Here is a 19994-nt window from a genome sequence, read left to right as displayed (position 1 = left end):
TATTTATGTTTTTTCATTTTCTCTATTGAGAAATGTCTGACCCCTGTTATTCTCCTCAGGTGCAGTGTGACATATGGGCACATCTCTGACATAGATGGGCACATCAACAACTTGCAAACATGCAAAGAATAAATAAAAAAAAGTTTTTGAGAAAATTGTTGTGCTTGTGATATAGCAAATAATAATGAAAAGAGTAAAGTTGATAAATGTGCTGATTGCTCATTATAAACTAGTCTACTTTGAGCATGATTATAGTACCCTGACAGAATGTGCTACTCTACTTATAACCACATTTATAGAGGTAGTAGGTCATTCTGATAGATATTTGCTACCTGACACAATGTGCTACTCTACTTATAACCACATTTATAGAGGTAGTAGGTCATTCTGATAGATATTTGCTACCTGACACAATGTGCTACTCTACTTATAACCACATTTATGGAGGTAGTAGTCCATTCTGATAGATATTTGCTACCTGACACAATGTGCTACTCTACTTATAACCACATTTATGGAGGTAGCAGGTCATTCTGATAGATATTTGCTACCTGACAGAATGTGCTACGTTCATAGCCACATTTATAGAGGCTGTATGTCTGCTTCTTACACATATCTGACCTGAATCCTTACTAAACAGTGTTTTTTTGCTAGGGTAGGTCACTTCCAGTGAGAAGCTTAGTTAATCAGACTAGTCTGATAGGATGAGCTACTGGTAGCTCATCCTGAGAGGGTAGCGCAAATTTTCAGAACACTGGCCGGCCGGCCATTCTGGTATTCTCCAGAACGTCCAGATGGCCAGTCCGCCCCTGCCTGAGGGAAGGTGAGTGATCTGCACAAACGTAAATAGGCTACTCTTATCTCGCTGAAATCTTGGTTTACAAACGGTTTGGTTTCTTACAAATGTTATTACAGTTTTTCTCGATTGCTAAGACACATTTCTCGAAAGTTGCTCTCCTTTTCTCTAAACTGTGAACACAAAACCCAATTTTCAAGCTACATTCACAAAACCTCAGACTCCTCTTGCAAAACCAAACTTTCACCTCAAAACAGTTCAATCTGTGCTCAAAACTGAACTATGTTGTCAAATTGTGCCCCGAGTCAATCAAAATTAAAAACACTACTGAGCAGTCACTAAACACTACATAGAAAACACAATGCTCATGACATGAAGCTGTAGAAATAAATGTTTATTGTTCACTGTAGGCAAAATGCATGTTGCAAAACAAAAAACTTGTGCATTTAGCACTTGTATATAGTAAAAAAAAAAAAAAAAAAAAAAAAAGTACAAAAAAACAGAAATTGTGTGCATTTACACATAGCACTTGCACAGTACAAAAACAAACATATACAGTATATATGTATATATGTACATATACGTATACAGTAAGCCTACGTCAAAATAAAGTACAAAAATATACAAATGAGAAGTGCATTACTCAGCCACAGCATCATTTCTCCGTACTGGGTCGACCTCCTCAACCACCTTGACCTCCTCTCACTCAAACTCCTCCTCTCAGATTTCTGTCCATTGTAGGGCCTCACAAAGCAGTGCTCTCTGAACTGGCTATATATGTTCCCTCACATCATTAGCCACAAGTGTTTTCAATTTTGAGTTGTTGTGTTCAACCAGTGACACCAGTGCTTTACTTGTGTTTGACTTTTGCCACCAGCGCTCACCATTATGCAACACAGGTGCATTACAATGAAAATGTGTTGGTAAGTTGTGTCTAAACAGGTAAAAAGTGCTTATGGTTTTGCCAAAAGAGTGACTGATTCAATTAGTGGGTTCAGGCAATGAAGCATTTGGTTCAGACAATAGGGTTTAGTGTTTTAGCAATTGAGAAAAACTGTAAAGTGGCTACAATTCTGGATGTTTGACCGGAAGTGTAACATAATTATCCATAAGTGCAGTTTTATAACTACACCTCTGACGTTTATGACAAACCAAACCGTTTGAGAATCGGTAGAAAATTGATTAAGTTATGGTTCATTAAAAAGTACATGCACCACTACTACAATGTTATGGGTGAGCGAGCTGACTGTGGCAAGATGGCCGCCAGTGCGGACGTGCGACTCCATTGGCCGGCAGCTCGGACGAGACATCTAGCCTTTATCTAAGGGCACGGTGGCCTTGTTGCTGTGGTTGCCTTTTTTCCCATTGACCTGGTTGCTTGTTTCTCTCGCGAGATCTGAAGGAGAAGAGAGTGGGAGAAAGAGTACGGAGGCGGTTATTTGCTCTTTGTTTTCCTACTCAGGCTAAAGTGGACAGCAAAGCAGGAAAATGTGTGCCGTGCAGCTGCTCAGGGTGACGGTACATGAGCGGATCACCGCTGCTGCTGAAGACTTTCTGCTGTTTCTGGAAACCAGAAAAGAAACAGCTGAAATCCCGGACCTCAGAACGCTGCTCAACCAGCGGCTAACTGCGGCTGCGGAGGAGATTTTAGGGCTGTTTGAGAAAACCGTAGCGGAATATGAGGACAAAGTTCACCAGTCAGAGAAAGAGATGTGCCGCCAGAGGAACCTGCTCAACATCGTTCTGAACCCCGAAGTCAAGCTGCACAGGGCAGGTTAGTCAGTCCGCAATGTCCTCTGTTCCAGCAGCTGTTGCTACGAGCTAGCCAGGAGACACTTCACCAGACGCACTGCTGCCAAAAGTCTTGCTGGCATATAAATGTTATGGCAACTATCCTGAAAATTTAAGTCAAACACTATTGCTGTTAAGTTAAACACTTATTACAAATAAGAGTGGCATTTAGCTGTCAGCTACCATAATCGTTCTCATGACCAAGGCCCTACGCAGACCAAAAATCTGAGCCCTCCAGAGGTCTGTCAGTCACTAAGAATGATTACCAAGTTATAAGTTTCAGTGAATGATTCACATTACATTATAGAGATACAAAAATGGCTTGAATGATCATGAAACACTGGCGCAGCTGACTGACTCCACAGAATAAGGAGGAACATGCAAGCATTCACACACTGTGAATAGCGAACATTGTGGGTAACAGCAAAGATGATTTAATCTCTAGATAGGCTATAGTTACTGTAAACAAACTTCCACAAAGGTTGTTAGATAGATAGATAGATAGATAGATAGATAGATATACTTTATTGATCCCAACCAGGGAAATTCTGGTGTTCCAGCAGCAACAGTAGAAACATACAATAAAGTTAACTAAAAAAAGAATAAAGGCTAAAAATATACAATAGAGACTATAAAGACTAAAGACTCAAAAAAATACAATAAGGGGTAACCTAAGGAAAGGAGATACGAGATGTGAAAATATACATATGGAATGAGCATGACAATATACAGATGGCGCTGAAGTATATGCATGATTGTATAGATTGTATAGATAAGGAGAGTTAGTATGAAACCAGGAGACTAAGAACCAAGTGGCAGAACCTGAACGCCCGGGACTGGGACAAGGAACTAACCGCCTTGATTCAGCCTCTTAAGGAATCCACTTCCCCTCCAGTCTGAAAAACAGTGTGAGTGTATATTAACTTAGGCTGTAATATACAGATAATAAATAATAAATAAACAGTTAAGGTGCTGAGTGATGGATAATAAATAAACAGTTAAGGTGCTGAGTGATGGATAATAAATAAACAGTTAAGGTGCTGAGTGATGGATAATAAATACACAGTTAAGGTGCTGGGTGATGTACAATAAGTACAAAAACAGTTAAGGTGCTGGCTGATGGATAATAAATACACAGTTAAAGGTGCTGGGTGATGTACAATAAGTACAAAAACAGTTAAGGTGCTGGTAATGCAGTGTTAAGAACAGAACTATACAGCAGACAGTTGCAAGTCTCTGTCTGACAGATGTGATTTGTTGTACAGTGTGATGGCTTGTGGCAGGAATGATTTCCTGTATCTGTCCCTTCGACAGCAGAGCTGTAACAATCTGTTGGAGAAGGAGCTCCGCTGTCTGTCCAGTGTGTGGTGGAGAGGGTGATCAGGGTTATCCATGATGGTTAACAGTTTGTTCAGTGTCCTCCTCTCCACCACAGCCTCTAAAGTGTCCAGTTTGCAGCCAATCACAGAGCCAGCCCTCCTGATCAGTTTATTGAGTCTGTTGGTGTCGCTGGCTCCGATGCTGCTCCCCCAACAAACCATGGCGAAGAAGATTACGCTGGCCACAACAGACTGATAGAAGATCTCCAACATCTTGCTGCACACATTGAAGGATCTCAGCTTCCTCAGGAAGTAGAGTCTGCTCATCCCCTTCTTGTACACAGCTTCGGTGTTGGATTTCCAGTCCAGTCTGTTGTTGATGTTGACGCCCAGGTACTTGTAGTCCTCCACCTCCTCCACATCCTCTCCCAGAATACACAGTGACTGTGAAGCCATCCTCTTCTTCTCGAAGTCAATCACCATCTCTCTGGTCTTGTTGACATTCAGCCTCAGGTAATTGCGTCCAGCCCACTCCACAAAGTTATCTACCACTGCTCTGTACTCCCCTTCCCTTCCCTCACTTATACACCCAACAACAGCCGAGTCATCAGAAAATTTCTGCAGGTGGCATGACTCGGAGTTGTACTGAAAGTCTGTGGTGTATAAGGTGAAAAGGAAAGGGGACAGTACAGTCCCCTGTGGAGCTCCTGTATCACTGACCACCGCGTCAGACAGAACACTGCCCAGACGGACAAACTGTGGCCTGCCTGTCAGGTAGTCAGTAATCCAGGAGACAATGGAGGGGTCGACACCCATCACCCGCAGCTTCTCACCCAGCAGCAGAGGCTGGATGGTGTTAAAAGCACTGGAGAAATCAAAGAATGTGATTCTCACAGTGCTGCCACCACCATCCAGATGCATATGAGCTCGTTGCAGCAGGTAGATGACGGCGTCATCAACTCCCAAATGGGGCTGGTAGGCAAACTGTAGAGGGTCTAGCAGCTCCTTCACCTGCGGCCTCAGGTGGGCCAAGACCAGCCTCTCCAGCACCTTCATCAGATGAGATGTGAGGGCAACTGGTCGGTAGTCATTGAGGTCCGATGGAGTCGACTTTTTTGGGACAGGAACCAGGCAGGACGTCTTCCACAGCACCGGGACTCTCTCCTGACTCAGGCTCAGGTTGTAGAGGTGTTGGATGACAGAAGACAGCTGGTTGGCACAGGTCCTCAGGATCCTGGGGCTGATACCATCAGGTCCTGCGGCTTTCCTCTGGTGGAGTCTCTCCAGCTGTCTCCTAACCTGGCCCGTAGTCACAGTCATGCGGGTGAGGGAGCTGGTGTCTTCAGTGGAGGAGGAGATAGAGGGGGAGGGGGAGGAGAGGTGCTCCACAGGAGTACTCACCACAGGGGGGAGAGGGGGGAGGGGTGGATGCGGTGGGGGTGTGTGGGGGTCTGGATGTGTGAGGGAGACAGACGGCTGTGAGCTGAACCTGTTGAAGAAGACGTTCAGCTCGTTGGCTCTCTGCAGGCTGCCTGATGGTTGCCTTTGTCTCCCTTTACATCCGGTGATCTGTTTCATCCCAGTCCACACATCCCTCACATTGTTCTGCTGGAGTTTGGCCTCCAGCTTCCTCCTGTAGCTATCTTTGCACCCTCTCAATTTCTCCCTGAGTTCGTGCTGCACTCTCCTCAGTTCCTCTCTGTCTCCAGACCTGAAAGCCCTCTTCTTCTTGTTGAGGAGTGCTTTCAGGTCGCTGGTGATCCATGGCTTGTTGTTGGGGTAGCAGCGTACAGTCCGGGTTGGTATGGTGGTGTTTTCACAGAACCTGATGTATTCTGTGATGCAGTCCGTCATGTTATTGATGTCCTCCCCGTGTGGCTCACAGAGTACATCCCAGTCTGTTGTCTCGAAGCAGTCCTGCAGTGCCTCAGCAGCCTCCTGAGTCCACCTCCTCACCGTCCTGGTGTGAACAGGCTGCCTCTTAACAAGGGGGACATACTTGGGGGTTAACAGGACCAGGTTGTGATCTGATCTGCCAAGGGGAGGAAGGGCTGTGGTGTTGTATGCATCACTGGTGTTTGCATACAGCAGATCCAGGGTTTTATTTTCTCTGGTGGGGCAGTCAACATACTGGTGGAAGGTTGGCAGTAGTTTGTCCAGTGAGACATGATTAAAGTCTCCAGTAATAACAGTGAAGGCATTGGGGTGTTGAGTCTGTACCCTGGCAACCGTGGATGTGATGACGTCACAGGCCGTCGGCGCATCAGCTGATGGGGGGATGTAAACAGCGATCACAATGGCGGACGTGAATTCCCGCGGCAGATAATACGGACGCATTCCCACAGCAAACAGTTCAATGTCCGGGTTACAGAGACGTTCCTTCACATGCACATGTCCGGGATTACACCACCTCTCACTCACATACAGTGCAATCCCTCCTCCCTTCTTCTTACCGCTGCTAATAACGTCTCTGTCCGCACGAACAACGCTGAAGCCGGGTGCCGCCACGCTGTGATCCGGGATGTGCGAGTGCAGCCATGTCTCAGTGAAACAAAGCACACTACACTCACGATATTCCCTCTGAGTCTTAATCAGCGCGGCGAGCTCGTCCGTCTTATTCCCCAGAGACCTCACGTTCCCCATGATAATAGCTGGTACCGCTGGGCGAAATCTCCTCTTCTTTGCCTTCAGTTTGGCTCCAGCTCTGCACCCCCGGCGCCTCCTCCGCAGCTCCTCCGGGATGTCAGGCCTCGCTCCGGGGAGCAGCACAGGTTTACGCAGCGCAATCAGCTGGTCGCGAGTGTAAACAATGCACTCACCGTCGCATCTGTGACCCTCCGCTGCCATAAGTACAAAAAGTGTCTAAAAAACGGCCCGAAAGTTTAAAACGAGAAAAAAGTCGTTGTCACTAGTGATTAGACAATGACTGGTAGAAAAGTACAGGTGGCAGTACAGAAATTACAATAGAAAAATACAAAAAACTAAGACGCACACGGGAGCTGCTGCAACAGGCTGCCACCTCGCGCGGTGCCACACACACTGTTGCTTGTTTATGGAATATTTTCAGATGCTGTGGAATCCAGTGGTAAATCTGAATTGGCAAAAATTGCTGTTTGAGGAATGGAAGGGTGACACTGCTGTCAGAATCATTGTATAACCCTTAGTTAAATAAATACATAATAGACAATGCACTTACTTTTTAATTTTATAGTTTAGTTGAACTTTATTAATCTCAATTTTCAGGAAGTGCATAGTTGTTAAAGTCCAGTACTGCAATACTATAATCCCAGTGAGAAAGTTCAAAAATTCCAAGGCAGCTCTTGTTGTTTATTAACAAGCCTTTATTAAAGGTGGCTTACACGATTTAAAAAAAAAAATAAAAAAATTACACGATTAAAAAAAGACTTTTTACACGTAAGCTACCTTTAATAAAGGCTTGTTAATGAACAAGAAGAGCTGCCTTGGATTTCTTGAACTTTCTCATGGAAATATCTCCCCGTGAGTCCAATGAGCATCTTCTTGGGTCATGAATTGAACCTTTTTAAATGAAATATTGACACACTGTAGCCTTCTCCTGTTACTATAATCCCAGTTTTTGTAAATTGTATTTTATATATATCTATATATATCTATATACATATCTATCTATCTATATCTATATGTATGTATACATATACATATACATACATATATATATATATACACTATATTACCAAAAGTATTCGCTCACCCATTCAAATGATCAGAATCAGGTGTCCTAATCACTTGGCCTGGCCACAGGTGTATAAAATCAAGCACTCAGGCATGCAGACTGTGAAACAAGACATTTGTGAAAGAATGGGCCGCTCTCAGGAGCTCAGTGAATTCCAGCGTGGAACTGTCATAGGATGCCACCTGTGCAGCAAATCCAGTCGTGAAATTTCCTCGCTCCTAAATATTCCACAGTCAACTGTCAGCTCTATTATAACAAAATGGAAGCGTTTGGGAACAACAGCAACTCAGCCACGAAGTGGTAGGCCACGTAAAGTGACGGAGAGGGGTCAGCGGATGCTGAAGCGCATAGTGCAAAGAGGTCGCCGACTTTCTGCACAGTCAATTGCTACAGAGCTACAAACTTCATGTGACCTTCAGATTAGCCCAAGTACAGTACGCAGAGAGCTTCATGGAATGGGTTTCCATGGCCGAGCAGCTGCAGCCAAGCCACACATCACCAAGTGCAATGCAAAGCGTCGGATGCAATGGTGTAAAGCACGCCGCCACTGGCCTCTAGAGCAGTGGAGACGCGTTCTCTGGAGTGATGAATCACGCTTTTCCATCTGGCAATCTGATGGACGAGTCTGGGTTTGGAGGTTGCCAGGAGAACGGTACATTTCAGACTGCATTGTGCCGACTGTGAAATTTGGTGGAGGAGGAATTATGGTGTGGGGTTGTTTTTCAGGAGCTGGGCTTGGCCCCTTAGTTCCAGTGAAAGGAACTTTGAATGCTTCAGGATACCAAAACATTTTGGACAATTCCATGCTCCCAACCTTGTGGGAACAGTTTGGAGCAGGCCCCTTCCTCTTCCAACATGACTGTGCACCAGTGCACAAAGCAAGGTCCATAAAGACATGGATGACAGAGTCTGGTGTGGATGAACTTGACTGGCCTGCACAGAGTCCTGACCTGAACCCGATAGAACACCTTTGGGATGAATTAGAGCGGAGACTGAGAGCCAGGCCTTCTCGACCAACATCAGTGTGTGACCTCACCAATGCGCTTTTGGAAGAATGGTCAAAAATTCCTATAAACACTCTCTTCAACCTTGTGGACAGTCTTCCCAGAAGAGTTGAAGCTGTAATAGCTGCAAAAGGTGGACCGACATCATATTGAACTCTATGGGTTAGGAATGGGATGGCACTTCAGTTCATAGTATGAGTAAAGGCAGGTGAGCGAATACTTTTGGTAATATAGTGTAGATATATACAGTACAGGCCAAAAGTTTGGACACAGCTTCTCATTCAATGCGTTTTCTTTATTTTCATGACTATTTACATTGTAGATTCTCACTGAAGGCATCAAAACTATGAATGAACACGTGGACTTATGTACTTAACAAAAAAAGGTGAAATAACTGAAAACATGTTTTATATTCTAGTTTCTTCAAAATAGCCACCCTTTGCTCTGATTACTGCTTTGCACACTCTTGGCATTCTCTCCATGAGCTTCAAGAGGTAGTCACCTGAAATGGTTTTCCAACAGTCTTGAAGGAGTTCCCAGAGGTGTTTAGCACTTGTTGGCCCCTTTGCCTTCACTCTGCGGTCCAGCTCACCCCAAACCATCTGGATTGGGTTCAGGTCCGGTGACTGTGGAGGCCAGGTCATCTGCCACAGCACTCCATCACTCTCCTTCTTGGTCAAATAGCCCTTACACAGCCTGGAGGTGTGTTTGGGGTCATTGTCCTGTTGAAAAATAAATGATCGTCCAACTAAACGCAAACCGGATGGGATGGCATGTCGCTGCAGGATGCTGTGGTAGCCATGCTGATTCAGTGTGCCTTCAATTTGGAATAAATCCCCAACAGTGTCACCAGCAAAACACCCCCACACCATCACACCTCCTCCTCCATGCTTCACAGTGGGAACCAGGCATGTGGAATCCATCCATTCACCTTTTCTGCGTCTCACAAAGACACGGCGGTTGGAACCAAAGATCTCAAATTTGGACTCATCAGACCAAAGCACAGATTTCCACTGGTCTAATGTCCATTCCTTGTGTTTCTTGGCCCAAACAAATCTCTTCTGCTTGTTGCCTCTCCTTAGCAGTGGTTTCCTAGCAGCTATTTGACCATGAAGGCCTGAGTCGCCAGTCTCCTCTTAAAAGTTGTTCTAGAGATGGGTCTGCTGCTAGAACTCTGTGTGGCATTTATCTGGTCTCTAATCTGAGCTGCTGTTAATTTGCGATTTCTGAGGCTGGTGACTCGGATGAACTTGTCCTCAGAAGCAGAGGTGACTCTTGGTCTTCCTTTCCTGAGTCGGTCCTCATGTGTGCCAGTTTCGTTGTAGCGCTTGATGGTTTTTGCGACTGCACTTGGGGACACATTTAAAGTTTTTGCAATTTTCCGGACTGACTGACCTTCATTTCTTAAAGTAATGATGGCCACTCGTTTTTCTTTAGTTAGCTGATTGGTTCTTGCCATAATATGAATTTTAACAGTTGTCCAATAGGGCTGTCGGCTGTGTAGTAACCTGACTTCTGCACAACATAACTGATGGTCCCAACCCCATTGATAAAGCAAGAAATTCCACTAATTAACCCTGATAAGGCACACCTGTGAAGTGAAAACCATTTCAGGTGACTACCTCTTGAAGCTCATGGAGAGAATGCCAAGAGTGTGCAAAGCAGTAATCAGAGCAAAGGGTGGCTATTTTGAAGAAACTAGAATATAAAACATGTTTTCAGTTATTTCACCTTTTTTTGTTAAGTACATAAGTCCACGTGTTCATTCATAGTTTTGATGCCTTCAGTGAGAATCTACAATGTAAATAGTCATGAAAATAAAGAAAACGCATTGAATGAGAAGGTGTGTCCAAACTTTTGGCCTGTACTGTATATGTATATAGGTATGTATATACATATATATGTATATATGTATGTATATATACGTATGTGTGTATATATACGTATATGTATAAATGTGTGTGTGTATGTGTGTGTGTGTATGTATATATATATATATATATGTATGTATATATATATATGTGTGTGTGTGTGTGTGTGTGTGTGTGTGTCTGTGTGTGTTAGTGCTGGGCGATATGACCAAAAATTCATATCACGGTATAAATTGCATCCCTCACGGTAACGGTATATATTGCGGTATAAATGTTGCAGTGTAAAACTTATCATGGAAGTGTTTCTAAATGGGTTTTTTAGACCTTTTGCAAGGCTAAATATTTTTAACAACAATAACAACAAAAAAGCAAAGATATAATATAATTTTTTGAGCATTTATTGTGCAAAAGAGCAAGAGAGGTACGGATGTAGAAGTACAAAAATTCTCACAAAAATAAAGTGAATATTGTTAACAGTTCTCTTGTGCAAAAAGTGTCACAGAACATTTGGTTTAATATTTAAAATTAGCTGCAAACATAAACACTGAACTTTGGTTCCTCTAGTCCAAAGTGCAAAATTTTGGACTAGAGGACTTTGGGGGGTTACGACGGATCTTTTGTAGCACAGAGGAGATATGTTGCTCAAACACGGAAAAAGCGAGTTGTGCTTTTCGGCGCGCTGTTTGCATCCCTGTTAAACCCGAACCACGTCCATATCCCATATGTGGCACCGTTTTTTTTTTTTTGACCAGCACCTCCTTCTCCACCGTCACTGTGCTTGCGGCCATTTTCACACAGTGGCAGATGCGATGACGGTATCGTCGATGACGTCAAATATCTACCGTGGCTCCATTTATATAGTTTCTACTGTCATACCGTGTATACCTGGACCGCAGAGTGAAGGTAAAGGGGCCAACCAGTGCTAAACACCTCTGGGAACTCCTTCAAGACTGTTGGAAAACCATTTCAGGTGACTACCTCTTGAAGCTCATCGAGAGAATGCACAGCAGAGTGGTTCTAAAAGTAACAAATGTACTGATGCCATTTGACGCAGGAATATGCATACATTTCATTCACTACAACCCACTTTGTTATCAACAGTGAGCTAATGTTAGAATGTTATGCAAAAAAATTATGTAATGCAAAGCCTGTCAAAAAATGCTCCCTATAAACTAAGTCTTAAAGATTTTATGTTAAAGGCATAAGACATGGTTCAAAATTACAAAGGAAATTCAAAGTGCCTTAATTGGACACATCTAAACTTGTTTTTGCAATTAATTATAAATTTGTTTATGCTGTGAGAAATTTTGAAAGTATGAATACTTTGTGGGTTTTTGACTCAACTGTTGACTGGTTTAAGTTTGATCAAACCACTACATAAACACATTTTTAAGTATGTCATGATGATGTGACATTGTTTTGTAAATAATGTTTTTCAGATTTTGGATTTTATTTGTTTAATTTTCAGATACATTTTCAATACATGCATGAATATACCCATATATTTGCTGAGGGGACTGAGGCCCTTTGGAGTGTGCAGTCCACTGTCAGGAGCATTTTATGACATGGTGGCATCTGCTGTTTTCTGTTGTCTGCTGAGGAGGTATAGGTTCAGAGTTCTTGACACTTGACATTAGTTAGTGCCATGTGTAGCTTATGTTATTATTACCAACTAATTTTTTCCTAGGACCCAGTCATATCACTACCTGTGGGTCCCGGGTGTTCATTGCATTGGAAACCTATCAACATAATATATTATAGGCAGTGGTGTTCAGTGGTCTTATCAATGGAAATAGGGTCAAGTTAAAACCAGACCAGCCAATCTGTATGCATTTTGTGTGATTTTAATCACTGAGTGCGTTTACATGCACACTACCGTATTTCACCAATTAATCGCCCAGGCGTTTAATATGCAAAATCAACTTGGACCCCGGGCGTTTAAAAGAACCAGGCGGCTATTCGCTGCAGGCCTTTATTTATTTTTGCACAGACCTGCACCAGGCCATTATATTGATGACAGTTACTGTCCAACATATTTACAGTCGGGCAATTTAAGATTACGGTACACCCTTTTTTTCTGACGTTAGCTAGCGCTCTTATTTTGACAGAAAACGGAAGTGCCGCACAGTTATTGTGCGGCTAACTGTTTACTTCTGCAAAAATAAGGTGAGTAGCCTTATTTTGGGTTACCTCATTATGATGCACATAATCGCCCCGGCGGTTATTCGGGTGGGCGTTTAATACGCAAAATGGGTGCAGACCCCAGGCGTTTATAAGAACCAGGCGGCTATTTGCAGCCGGGCAATTAATTGGTGAAATACGGTATATTCCTGTATTATTCGAAATATCCACAATATTCCGGTTGCGCACGAGTCGTGTAAACATGCACTGAACCTGATTAAGGTCATATTCCGGTTGGAGAAAATTCTGAATAAGACCTCTGGCATATGCCTGTTCCAACCGGAATACTGTGCCATTTAAACACCTTAATCAGAAAATGCACCATAGCGGAATATTCAGTTACGTCTGCGCATGCTCGATTCACAAGGAATCCTGGGGCATCTTCGTTGCTATGGTTACTGCAAATGGGGGGAACAACATGGCGAACAGCGTGGGGAAAAGCAGCAAGAGCCAGCATTTTTGGAGTGAGGAGGAGACTGCAGTCTGCCTTCAGCTAATGAAAGACTTAAATATCGATGGGAGAAAACACAGAAATAGCGACAGCCTCTTCTTCTTCTTCTGTATTTCCGGCAGACCAGACGCCTATACGCGTACTGCTGCCCCCCGCGGCTGAGTTTCGCATTACGTAAGAGAGTGGAATACGCTGAAACACGGGAATATGCCAAGTAACATGTAAAAGGATTTTGGACAAACCATAATGCTGTCCATTTAATTTCCATATAGCCTACAGTAGACCTTGCTTAAAAAAAGCAAACCATAAGTCAAAACTGTTTACATGTGGAATAATGAGGGCATTGAAAGACTAAAAGTTTGTTTCTGTATCCAATAGGCACACTGTAAAATTTTAGTTTGCTCGGATGGATACTCTTTGAGATATGGCCAGTTTAGTGAGGGTTATGTGTCGGTTTTGGCGCGATTTTCGTGTGTCCTTATGTAACCCGGATGCAAAATGCAGTCACATGCGTCACGTGACTGATGTGCTGCCACTCAGCGCCGCATAAAGGTGTGTGCGGAAGTGGCATAGCGGGGTTTTTTTTGCTAAGCCACAGGTGTGCTGAGTTGCTGCAGGAGCCTTGTGTCCGGTCCGCCAAGAGCGAGTGTGTTTGCTCCGCCGACAGTGAGTGTGTTTGCTCCGCCGACAGCGAGTGTGTTCGGTCCGCCGACAGCGAGTGTGTTTGCTCCGCCGACAGCGAGTGTGTTCGGTCCGCCGACAGCGAGTGTGTTTGCTCCGCCGACAGCGAGTGTGTTTGCTCCGCCGAGAGCGAGTGTGTTTGCTCCGCCGAGAGCGAGTGTTCATAGCGAATTGGCCAGAAACGCTGGTGAGTGTTTGTTTGAATAATTGTCTCTGTTAGCTTCGCGGTTAGCGCGGCTAACACGATGCGGCTAGCATGGCCATAGCGGCTAGCTTACATGAGCTGAATTGATTGAATTACTTTATTTTTCTTAATTGTTATTTACTTTATTTATTATTTATTTCGCACTATAGTGGAAGTGTATTCTTGTTAACATGAGTATATAATTGAATGTGTACACAATAATGAACCCAGGATCCTGTCCTATACACAGGCCAGGTTGATGGCGAGCTACCAGGACTGTTGACTTCATAGCCAAGCTTCTACTTCTCTCCTGCCGGTCCTGGTAGGAGGCTCCTTGCAGCCAGTGTTTTTTTTCTCTCTTTTGGGAAGGACTTTTCTTTTGGAGGACTCTATTCTTTTACGAAAGGAACTCTGGTTGATAACTGAAACCACAACAAATAACCTTCACGGATTTTGGACTATACACTTATATGGACAGCAGCCTTAACTGGCAGTAAGGGTTGAGTGTGTCATTCTGTTTGTGCTATGAAATGAATTGTGGAAAAAAGAACTGAAGAATTAAGTTGTGAACAGTGAATTTATTTAGAATTATTTTGTTTTGTTTTGCTTAATGGCCATTCTCCCAATGTAACAGTTGTTGCATATTTTTTTTTATTTTTTTTGTTGTCAATACATGGTACCATTCCTTCACCAAACTGCATCTTGTGTGATTCAGTACTGTTCATTTCCTCCCTGAGCCGAACCCTCTTCTGATTTCTAGCCCCACTGTTATTTAAATTTACTTTATATAACACATTTTTATAATTTGCTATTCCTATAGGTTACACTTATTTTTCCTACTACACCACTTAGGATACTGAAATTTGGTACGATAATACACTTCCACCTAGTCTCTCAGAATATACAAAAGCATCTGTCATACATCGTAACTGGTATGTATGTCAGCCCGTCAAAAATGAAAAAAAAAATTTACTCAGGTGAGTGATTCTATAATTTCATCACGTGACTCGTCACTCTCTTCAGGGATGGAAATTTGAAGACTTTGTGGTAGAGCTGCAGCTATCGAATATTTTAATAATCGAGTATTTTACCAGAAATTCTATCGAGTAATCGGATAAAATACGTTTTTGCCAAGATAAAGAGCAATTATGAATATACAAGAGAAAACAGGACAGCTTAAACAGCTTAGGCTCTAAATAATTTTTTTTTTTTTTTTTTAGCCACCCTAATGTTTTCTCTCTGAAGCAGGCCTAGCTCAGTAGGGATATCTCTCACTGGTTTACTCACCAAAAACCTAGGCATGGAGACCTGGGTTAATAGGCTACTCTTTTTTTTGTCTACTGCTGTGTCATATTGTTCTTGTGTGTGTCTATCTGTTATGTATTGTGATATTTTTTGTTTGTCTAATTGTAATGTCTATTTATTTTTTAATTCTGAGTCCTACAAATTACTTAGTTTGACCTTTTCAGCCCTCCTATGTCCGATCAGTGGAGTTACTTAAACTTTAAATATCAATAATGGATGGTGATAAAGGTCTGAAAATTATTCACCTAAATATAAGTCTTTTACCCAAAATTGATTTGCTGCGAGCATGGGTTCAACAGTATAAACCTGCTGTTGTTACTTTATCCGAAACTTGGCTTACAAACAAAATATCTAATAAGGAAATTGAAATTGCTGATTATGTTTTATATAGGGCTGATAGGGGCTCAAGTGGAGGTGGTGTATCCACATATGTGTCTTCTACCTTGGTCTCAGAGCTAATAACTCCAGATATTGAACCCCTAAATTTTGAGCGCATTTTCGTAAAAACAACTCTGCATGCTAATAAGTACATAACTATTGGAAATATATATCGACCTCCATCTGCACCTGTTGAATCTGTAAATCATATGATCTCTACCATTAATTCTATTAAATTCAAAAATGAAATCATACTTTTAGGAGACGTTAATAAAAACTGGTTGGATAAATCTGCAAATAAGGATAAAAATAGTTTTGCAAATTTAAATCTAACCCAGTTAATCAGTGAACCTACTCGTATTACATTATCATGTCAGTCTCTTCTTGATTGGATATTAGTCTCTCATCCTGACAGATTTCTAAAGTCAGGAATTATGTCTGATTGCTTTAGCGACCATGCAATTGTGTACTGTATATGGAAAATTAAGCTGCCAAGCTAATCTCAATAAGACAATATAAAAAACTAAATATAGATCAATTTATTAACGACTTAATCTCAATTAATTGGGAAAGGTTTCAGTTAATATCTTATGTACAGGAGGCATGGGATTTTTTATATTCTGAGCTGAGTTTAATTATTGATAAACATGCTCCTCTGAAAATTACCAAGGTAAAAGGCAGACACCTTCCCTGGATAAGTGCTGAATTAATTAGTCTTTTCAGGCAGAGGGACAGTGCATGGGCTACATTTTGTAAATCTAAGAACCCTGCTGATTGGGAAGAATATAGAGGCTACGAAATCTAAGTAAAACTATGACAAGAAATGCCAAATCAAATTACTACAAAGAATCTCTCTCTGAGAACTTCAAAAATTCCAAACAATTCTGGTCTAAGATTAAAACAATAACTAATGCATCTAACAAATCTGTACCTAAACAAATTAAAGTTAATAATAAAACAGTACATGAACCACTTTCAATTACTCAAGCCTTCAATGAGCATTTCTTATCAGTTTCATCCATAGTGCCTGAATCATCCACCTGCATGAACCTACATCATATTAATGCTCACTCTATTAACAGTCAGTTTTCTTTTAGGACTATTACACCGGTTGAGGTACTGAATACTATAAAGGACCTTAAAATCAGCAGTGGTCCTGGGTTGGATGGCATTGAGGCCAGATTCTTAAAAATAGCAGCTCATATACTTATGTATCCTCTACGTGATCTATTCAATATGTCACTGTCCACCTACGAATTACCTAGAATTTGGAAATGTTCACGCATCACTCCCCTACATAAAGGAGGCAGCATACTAGATCTAAATAACTATAGACCAATCTTTATTATTTGCTCAGTCGCTAAAGTGTTTGAAAAATTAATTTATAATCAATTGTCATGTTATTTAAATGAAAAAAATATTCTGTCACCCTCTCAGTCTGGCTTTCGCTCAAATCACTCTACAACTACTGCACTGCTAAAACTTACCAATGATATTCTCACTGCCTCAAATACCTCTAAACTAACTGGTGCAATTTTTATTGACTTAACAAAGGCATTTGATTTGGTTGATCACTATATACTACTTGATAAACTCCATGCTATTGGCCTCTCACACACTGCATTACTTTGGTTCAATTCATACCTTCACAATAGGAAACAATGTGTTGTTATTAATGGAGTTAAATCTGATATTTTAACGCAGCAGTTTGGTGTGCCCCTTATCTGTAAATGTTCTGTTCAGCTTTATGCTGATGATACAGCTATATATACATCTCATACAAATATATTACAGATTGAATCAGATTTGCAGAATGACTTTAATAATTTGCAACACTGGCTGGCAGCTAATAAGCTACTCCTTAACAAAAATAAATCACATACTATGATTTTTGGCACACGACAGAACATCAAATCCAAATGCAAAACACATACGTGCTGTATTTCATGTCAGGATGGCACTACTTTGCAGAAAGTTGACCATATCAAATACCTTGGCCTATATCTCGATTCTGAGCTTTCATTCAACTATCACATTAATCATATAGTCCAAAAAATGAACTTTAGTCTTGGTCTCCTTTTTCGTTCTAGAAACTGTTTTTCATATAAGGTCAGAAAAAAGATTGCAATTCAACTAATATTGCCTATAATGGACTATGCTGATTCTGTTTATTGTATTGCCTCCAATACCTCTCTTGCTCCGCTTACCATAGTTTATAATAGATTGTGTGGATTTATTCTTAAATGTTCACCTACAACCAGGGGCGGACTGGGACAAAAAATCGGCCCGGGCATTTTGGACCAGACCGGCCCACCACATTCGATAACGCACACCTTTCCGGTCTTTTTGCTCTTTTAAATGTGTATACCAACTGTGCAACTCTTTAAAACCATAATGCCATGCAATTAATTAGCTGTCATCAGCAGTGTTGGGCACGTTACTTTGAAAAAGTAATTAATTATAGTTACTAGTTACTTCTACTAAAAAGTAATTAATTACCAGGAAAAGTAACTATTACGTTACTTTTTAAAAAATTGTTCAAATATGTCAAATTACTTGGCTGCCCCAATCATACTGGACTATAGTACTATAGTGGAACAATAAAATACAATAGATGAATAGGAATTGAACTTTTTTATTCTATTGAACAGGCCACAACTGGCCAACATCTTTTGGGCATCTATTTCAGATCAGTAAGTGTAGGTGCCTGTCAACATGAATGGAGAATGAGCCCAAACTGCACATAGGAAGGTCATGGTATAAAGTAAAGTATATCACACAAATCCTTTAAATCTGAATCTGATTCGATTGGTATATATATCTCCCCATAAAGTTAGAACAAGGCATTAAAAAAGGCAAAAAAAAAACAAAAAAACAACAACAACAAAACCCAAAACAAAACAAGGCAAAATAATAATAACAATAATAATAATGATAATAATAATGATAATTTAGCACCTGGGTTACAAATTCACAAAAAGAGTACAGAAATGAAAATTACAGAAACCCTAAATGCCACTGTGTGTGTCATCTAGCCAGTGACAGGCAGAATGATAAGAATCACTTCACTCTCATGGTTAACAACAAAGTGAGGTAGGCTAATAAAGTAAAATCCGCCTTTTGTCCGGGTGGGGAATTGAACCGCAGATCTCCTGCATAGCAGACGGGGGCACTATCCGCTCTACCATCGGGTAGAGCCGCTACCGATTAACAGCCGCTTTTTTTCTTGCAGTTTCTCTGCGCCACTTTTGCGTTTCCTCTCCATCTCAGTAGATCCTATGAGATAACGTTCGCCCCGCGTTGCACTGCACACCGGCGCACCGAGCCACAGGCTGTGATCTGATTGGGCCAGTCCCGTGTCAGTGAAGAAAAATAACCAATGGGCTGCAGAGCAGCGTGTCTCAGGGGCCGGCCCGGTGCTGAGTAAACAAACTCTTGCAATGACTTTATTTGCCGAAATCATTATGCAGGCGGGACCAAACTACGCAAAACGGGTTGTTTAGCAATGTGATTGGGCCAGCCCAGTGTCAATCGGGCCGCTGATCTACTGATCTTACGGTCAGCTATTTCAATAATAATTAAAAAAAAAAAAAAAAAAAAAAGTGTCGGGGGACTGTCGGCCCACTTAGCACATCGGCCCGCCGGGCAAATGCCCGGTGTGCCCGATGGCCAGTCCACCCCTGCCTACAACTCATCATTGCACAATGTACGCACTTCTTGACCTGCCCTCACCTTTGATAAGAAGGCAGATGCACTGGCTGCAATTTATTTTTAAATGTGTTCATTTCAATTATCCTACTTATCTAAAGCAGTTGTTGGTTCCTTTTTCCTCTACTCATCATCTAATACATACTGTATAGTGTTTCTTTTCTATACCTAATGTTTCATTGTCTACATCAAAAAAAGCTTTTATGTTCAAAGCACCATCTGACTGGAATAATCTGCCCGCAAACATCCGCTCTATTTCATCGTTCAGACTGTTTAAACATGCCCTGGCAAGTCATTTGCACAGCAATTGTATATGTAGACTTTAACAGCCATCTAATTGTACTTCATATCTCTTCTCTTTCAGTGACATATTACTCCTATATTATTACAATAATGCAGGGAAATCTCTTGAATGATTACTATCCTGTTGTTTAATATGTTGTAATTGTAGGCTCTGATTCCTGTTTGCCCCCCCCCCCCCTTTTTTTTTCCCCTTAGATACACGTCCAGTCAGCATTCACACACATAGCATCACACATTCTGTGAACAAGGCATGGACAGTGGTTGGCCTGTCCCTGTCCGGGTAACCGGCCAATTATACTCGGTTGCGTGA

General features: G+C 41.8%; 1 protein-coding gene across 3 annotated transcripts in view; it reads left to right on the top strand.

Annotated features, from left to right (window-relative positions):
* Positions 1 to 2121: 2121 nt before the first annotated feature.
* Positions 2122 to 19994, top strand: part of LOC115354949 (oocyte zinc finger protein XlCOF6.1-like) — a 52147-nt gene continuing 34274 nt past the window's right edge. The window contains exons 1-2 of one of the 3 annotated variants that reach the window (XM_030045508.1): positions 2122 to 2570; positions 14241 to 14599. In XM_030045508.1, coding sequence (XP_029901368.1) covers positions 2285 to 2570; positions 14241 to 14281 — 327 coding nt within the window. In that variant the 5' untranslated portion in view covers positions 2122 to 2284 and the 3' untranslated portion in view covers positions 14282 to 14599. Of the gene's footprint in view, positions 2571 to 14240; positions 14600 to 19994 lie in introns of those variants that run through there. The other 2 variants (XM_030045506.1, XM_030045509.1) reach the window with 2 other exon arrangements.

The sequence above is a fragment of the Myripristis murdjan genome, chromosome 23, assembly GCF_902150065.1.
Source record: "Myripristis murdjan chromosome 23, fMyrMur1.1, whole genome shotgun sequence".
NCBI lineage: Eukaryota > Metazoa > Chordata > Actinopteri > Holocentriformes > Holocentridae > Myripristis > Myripristis murdjan.
The sequence above is the reverse complement of the archived record's forward strand: the minus strand, read 5'-3'. Positions and strand labels throughout refer to the sequence as shown.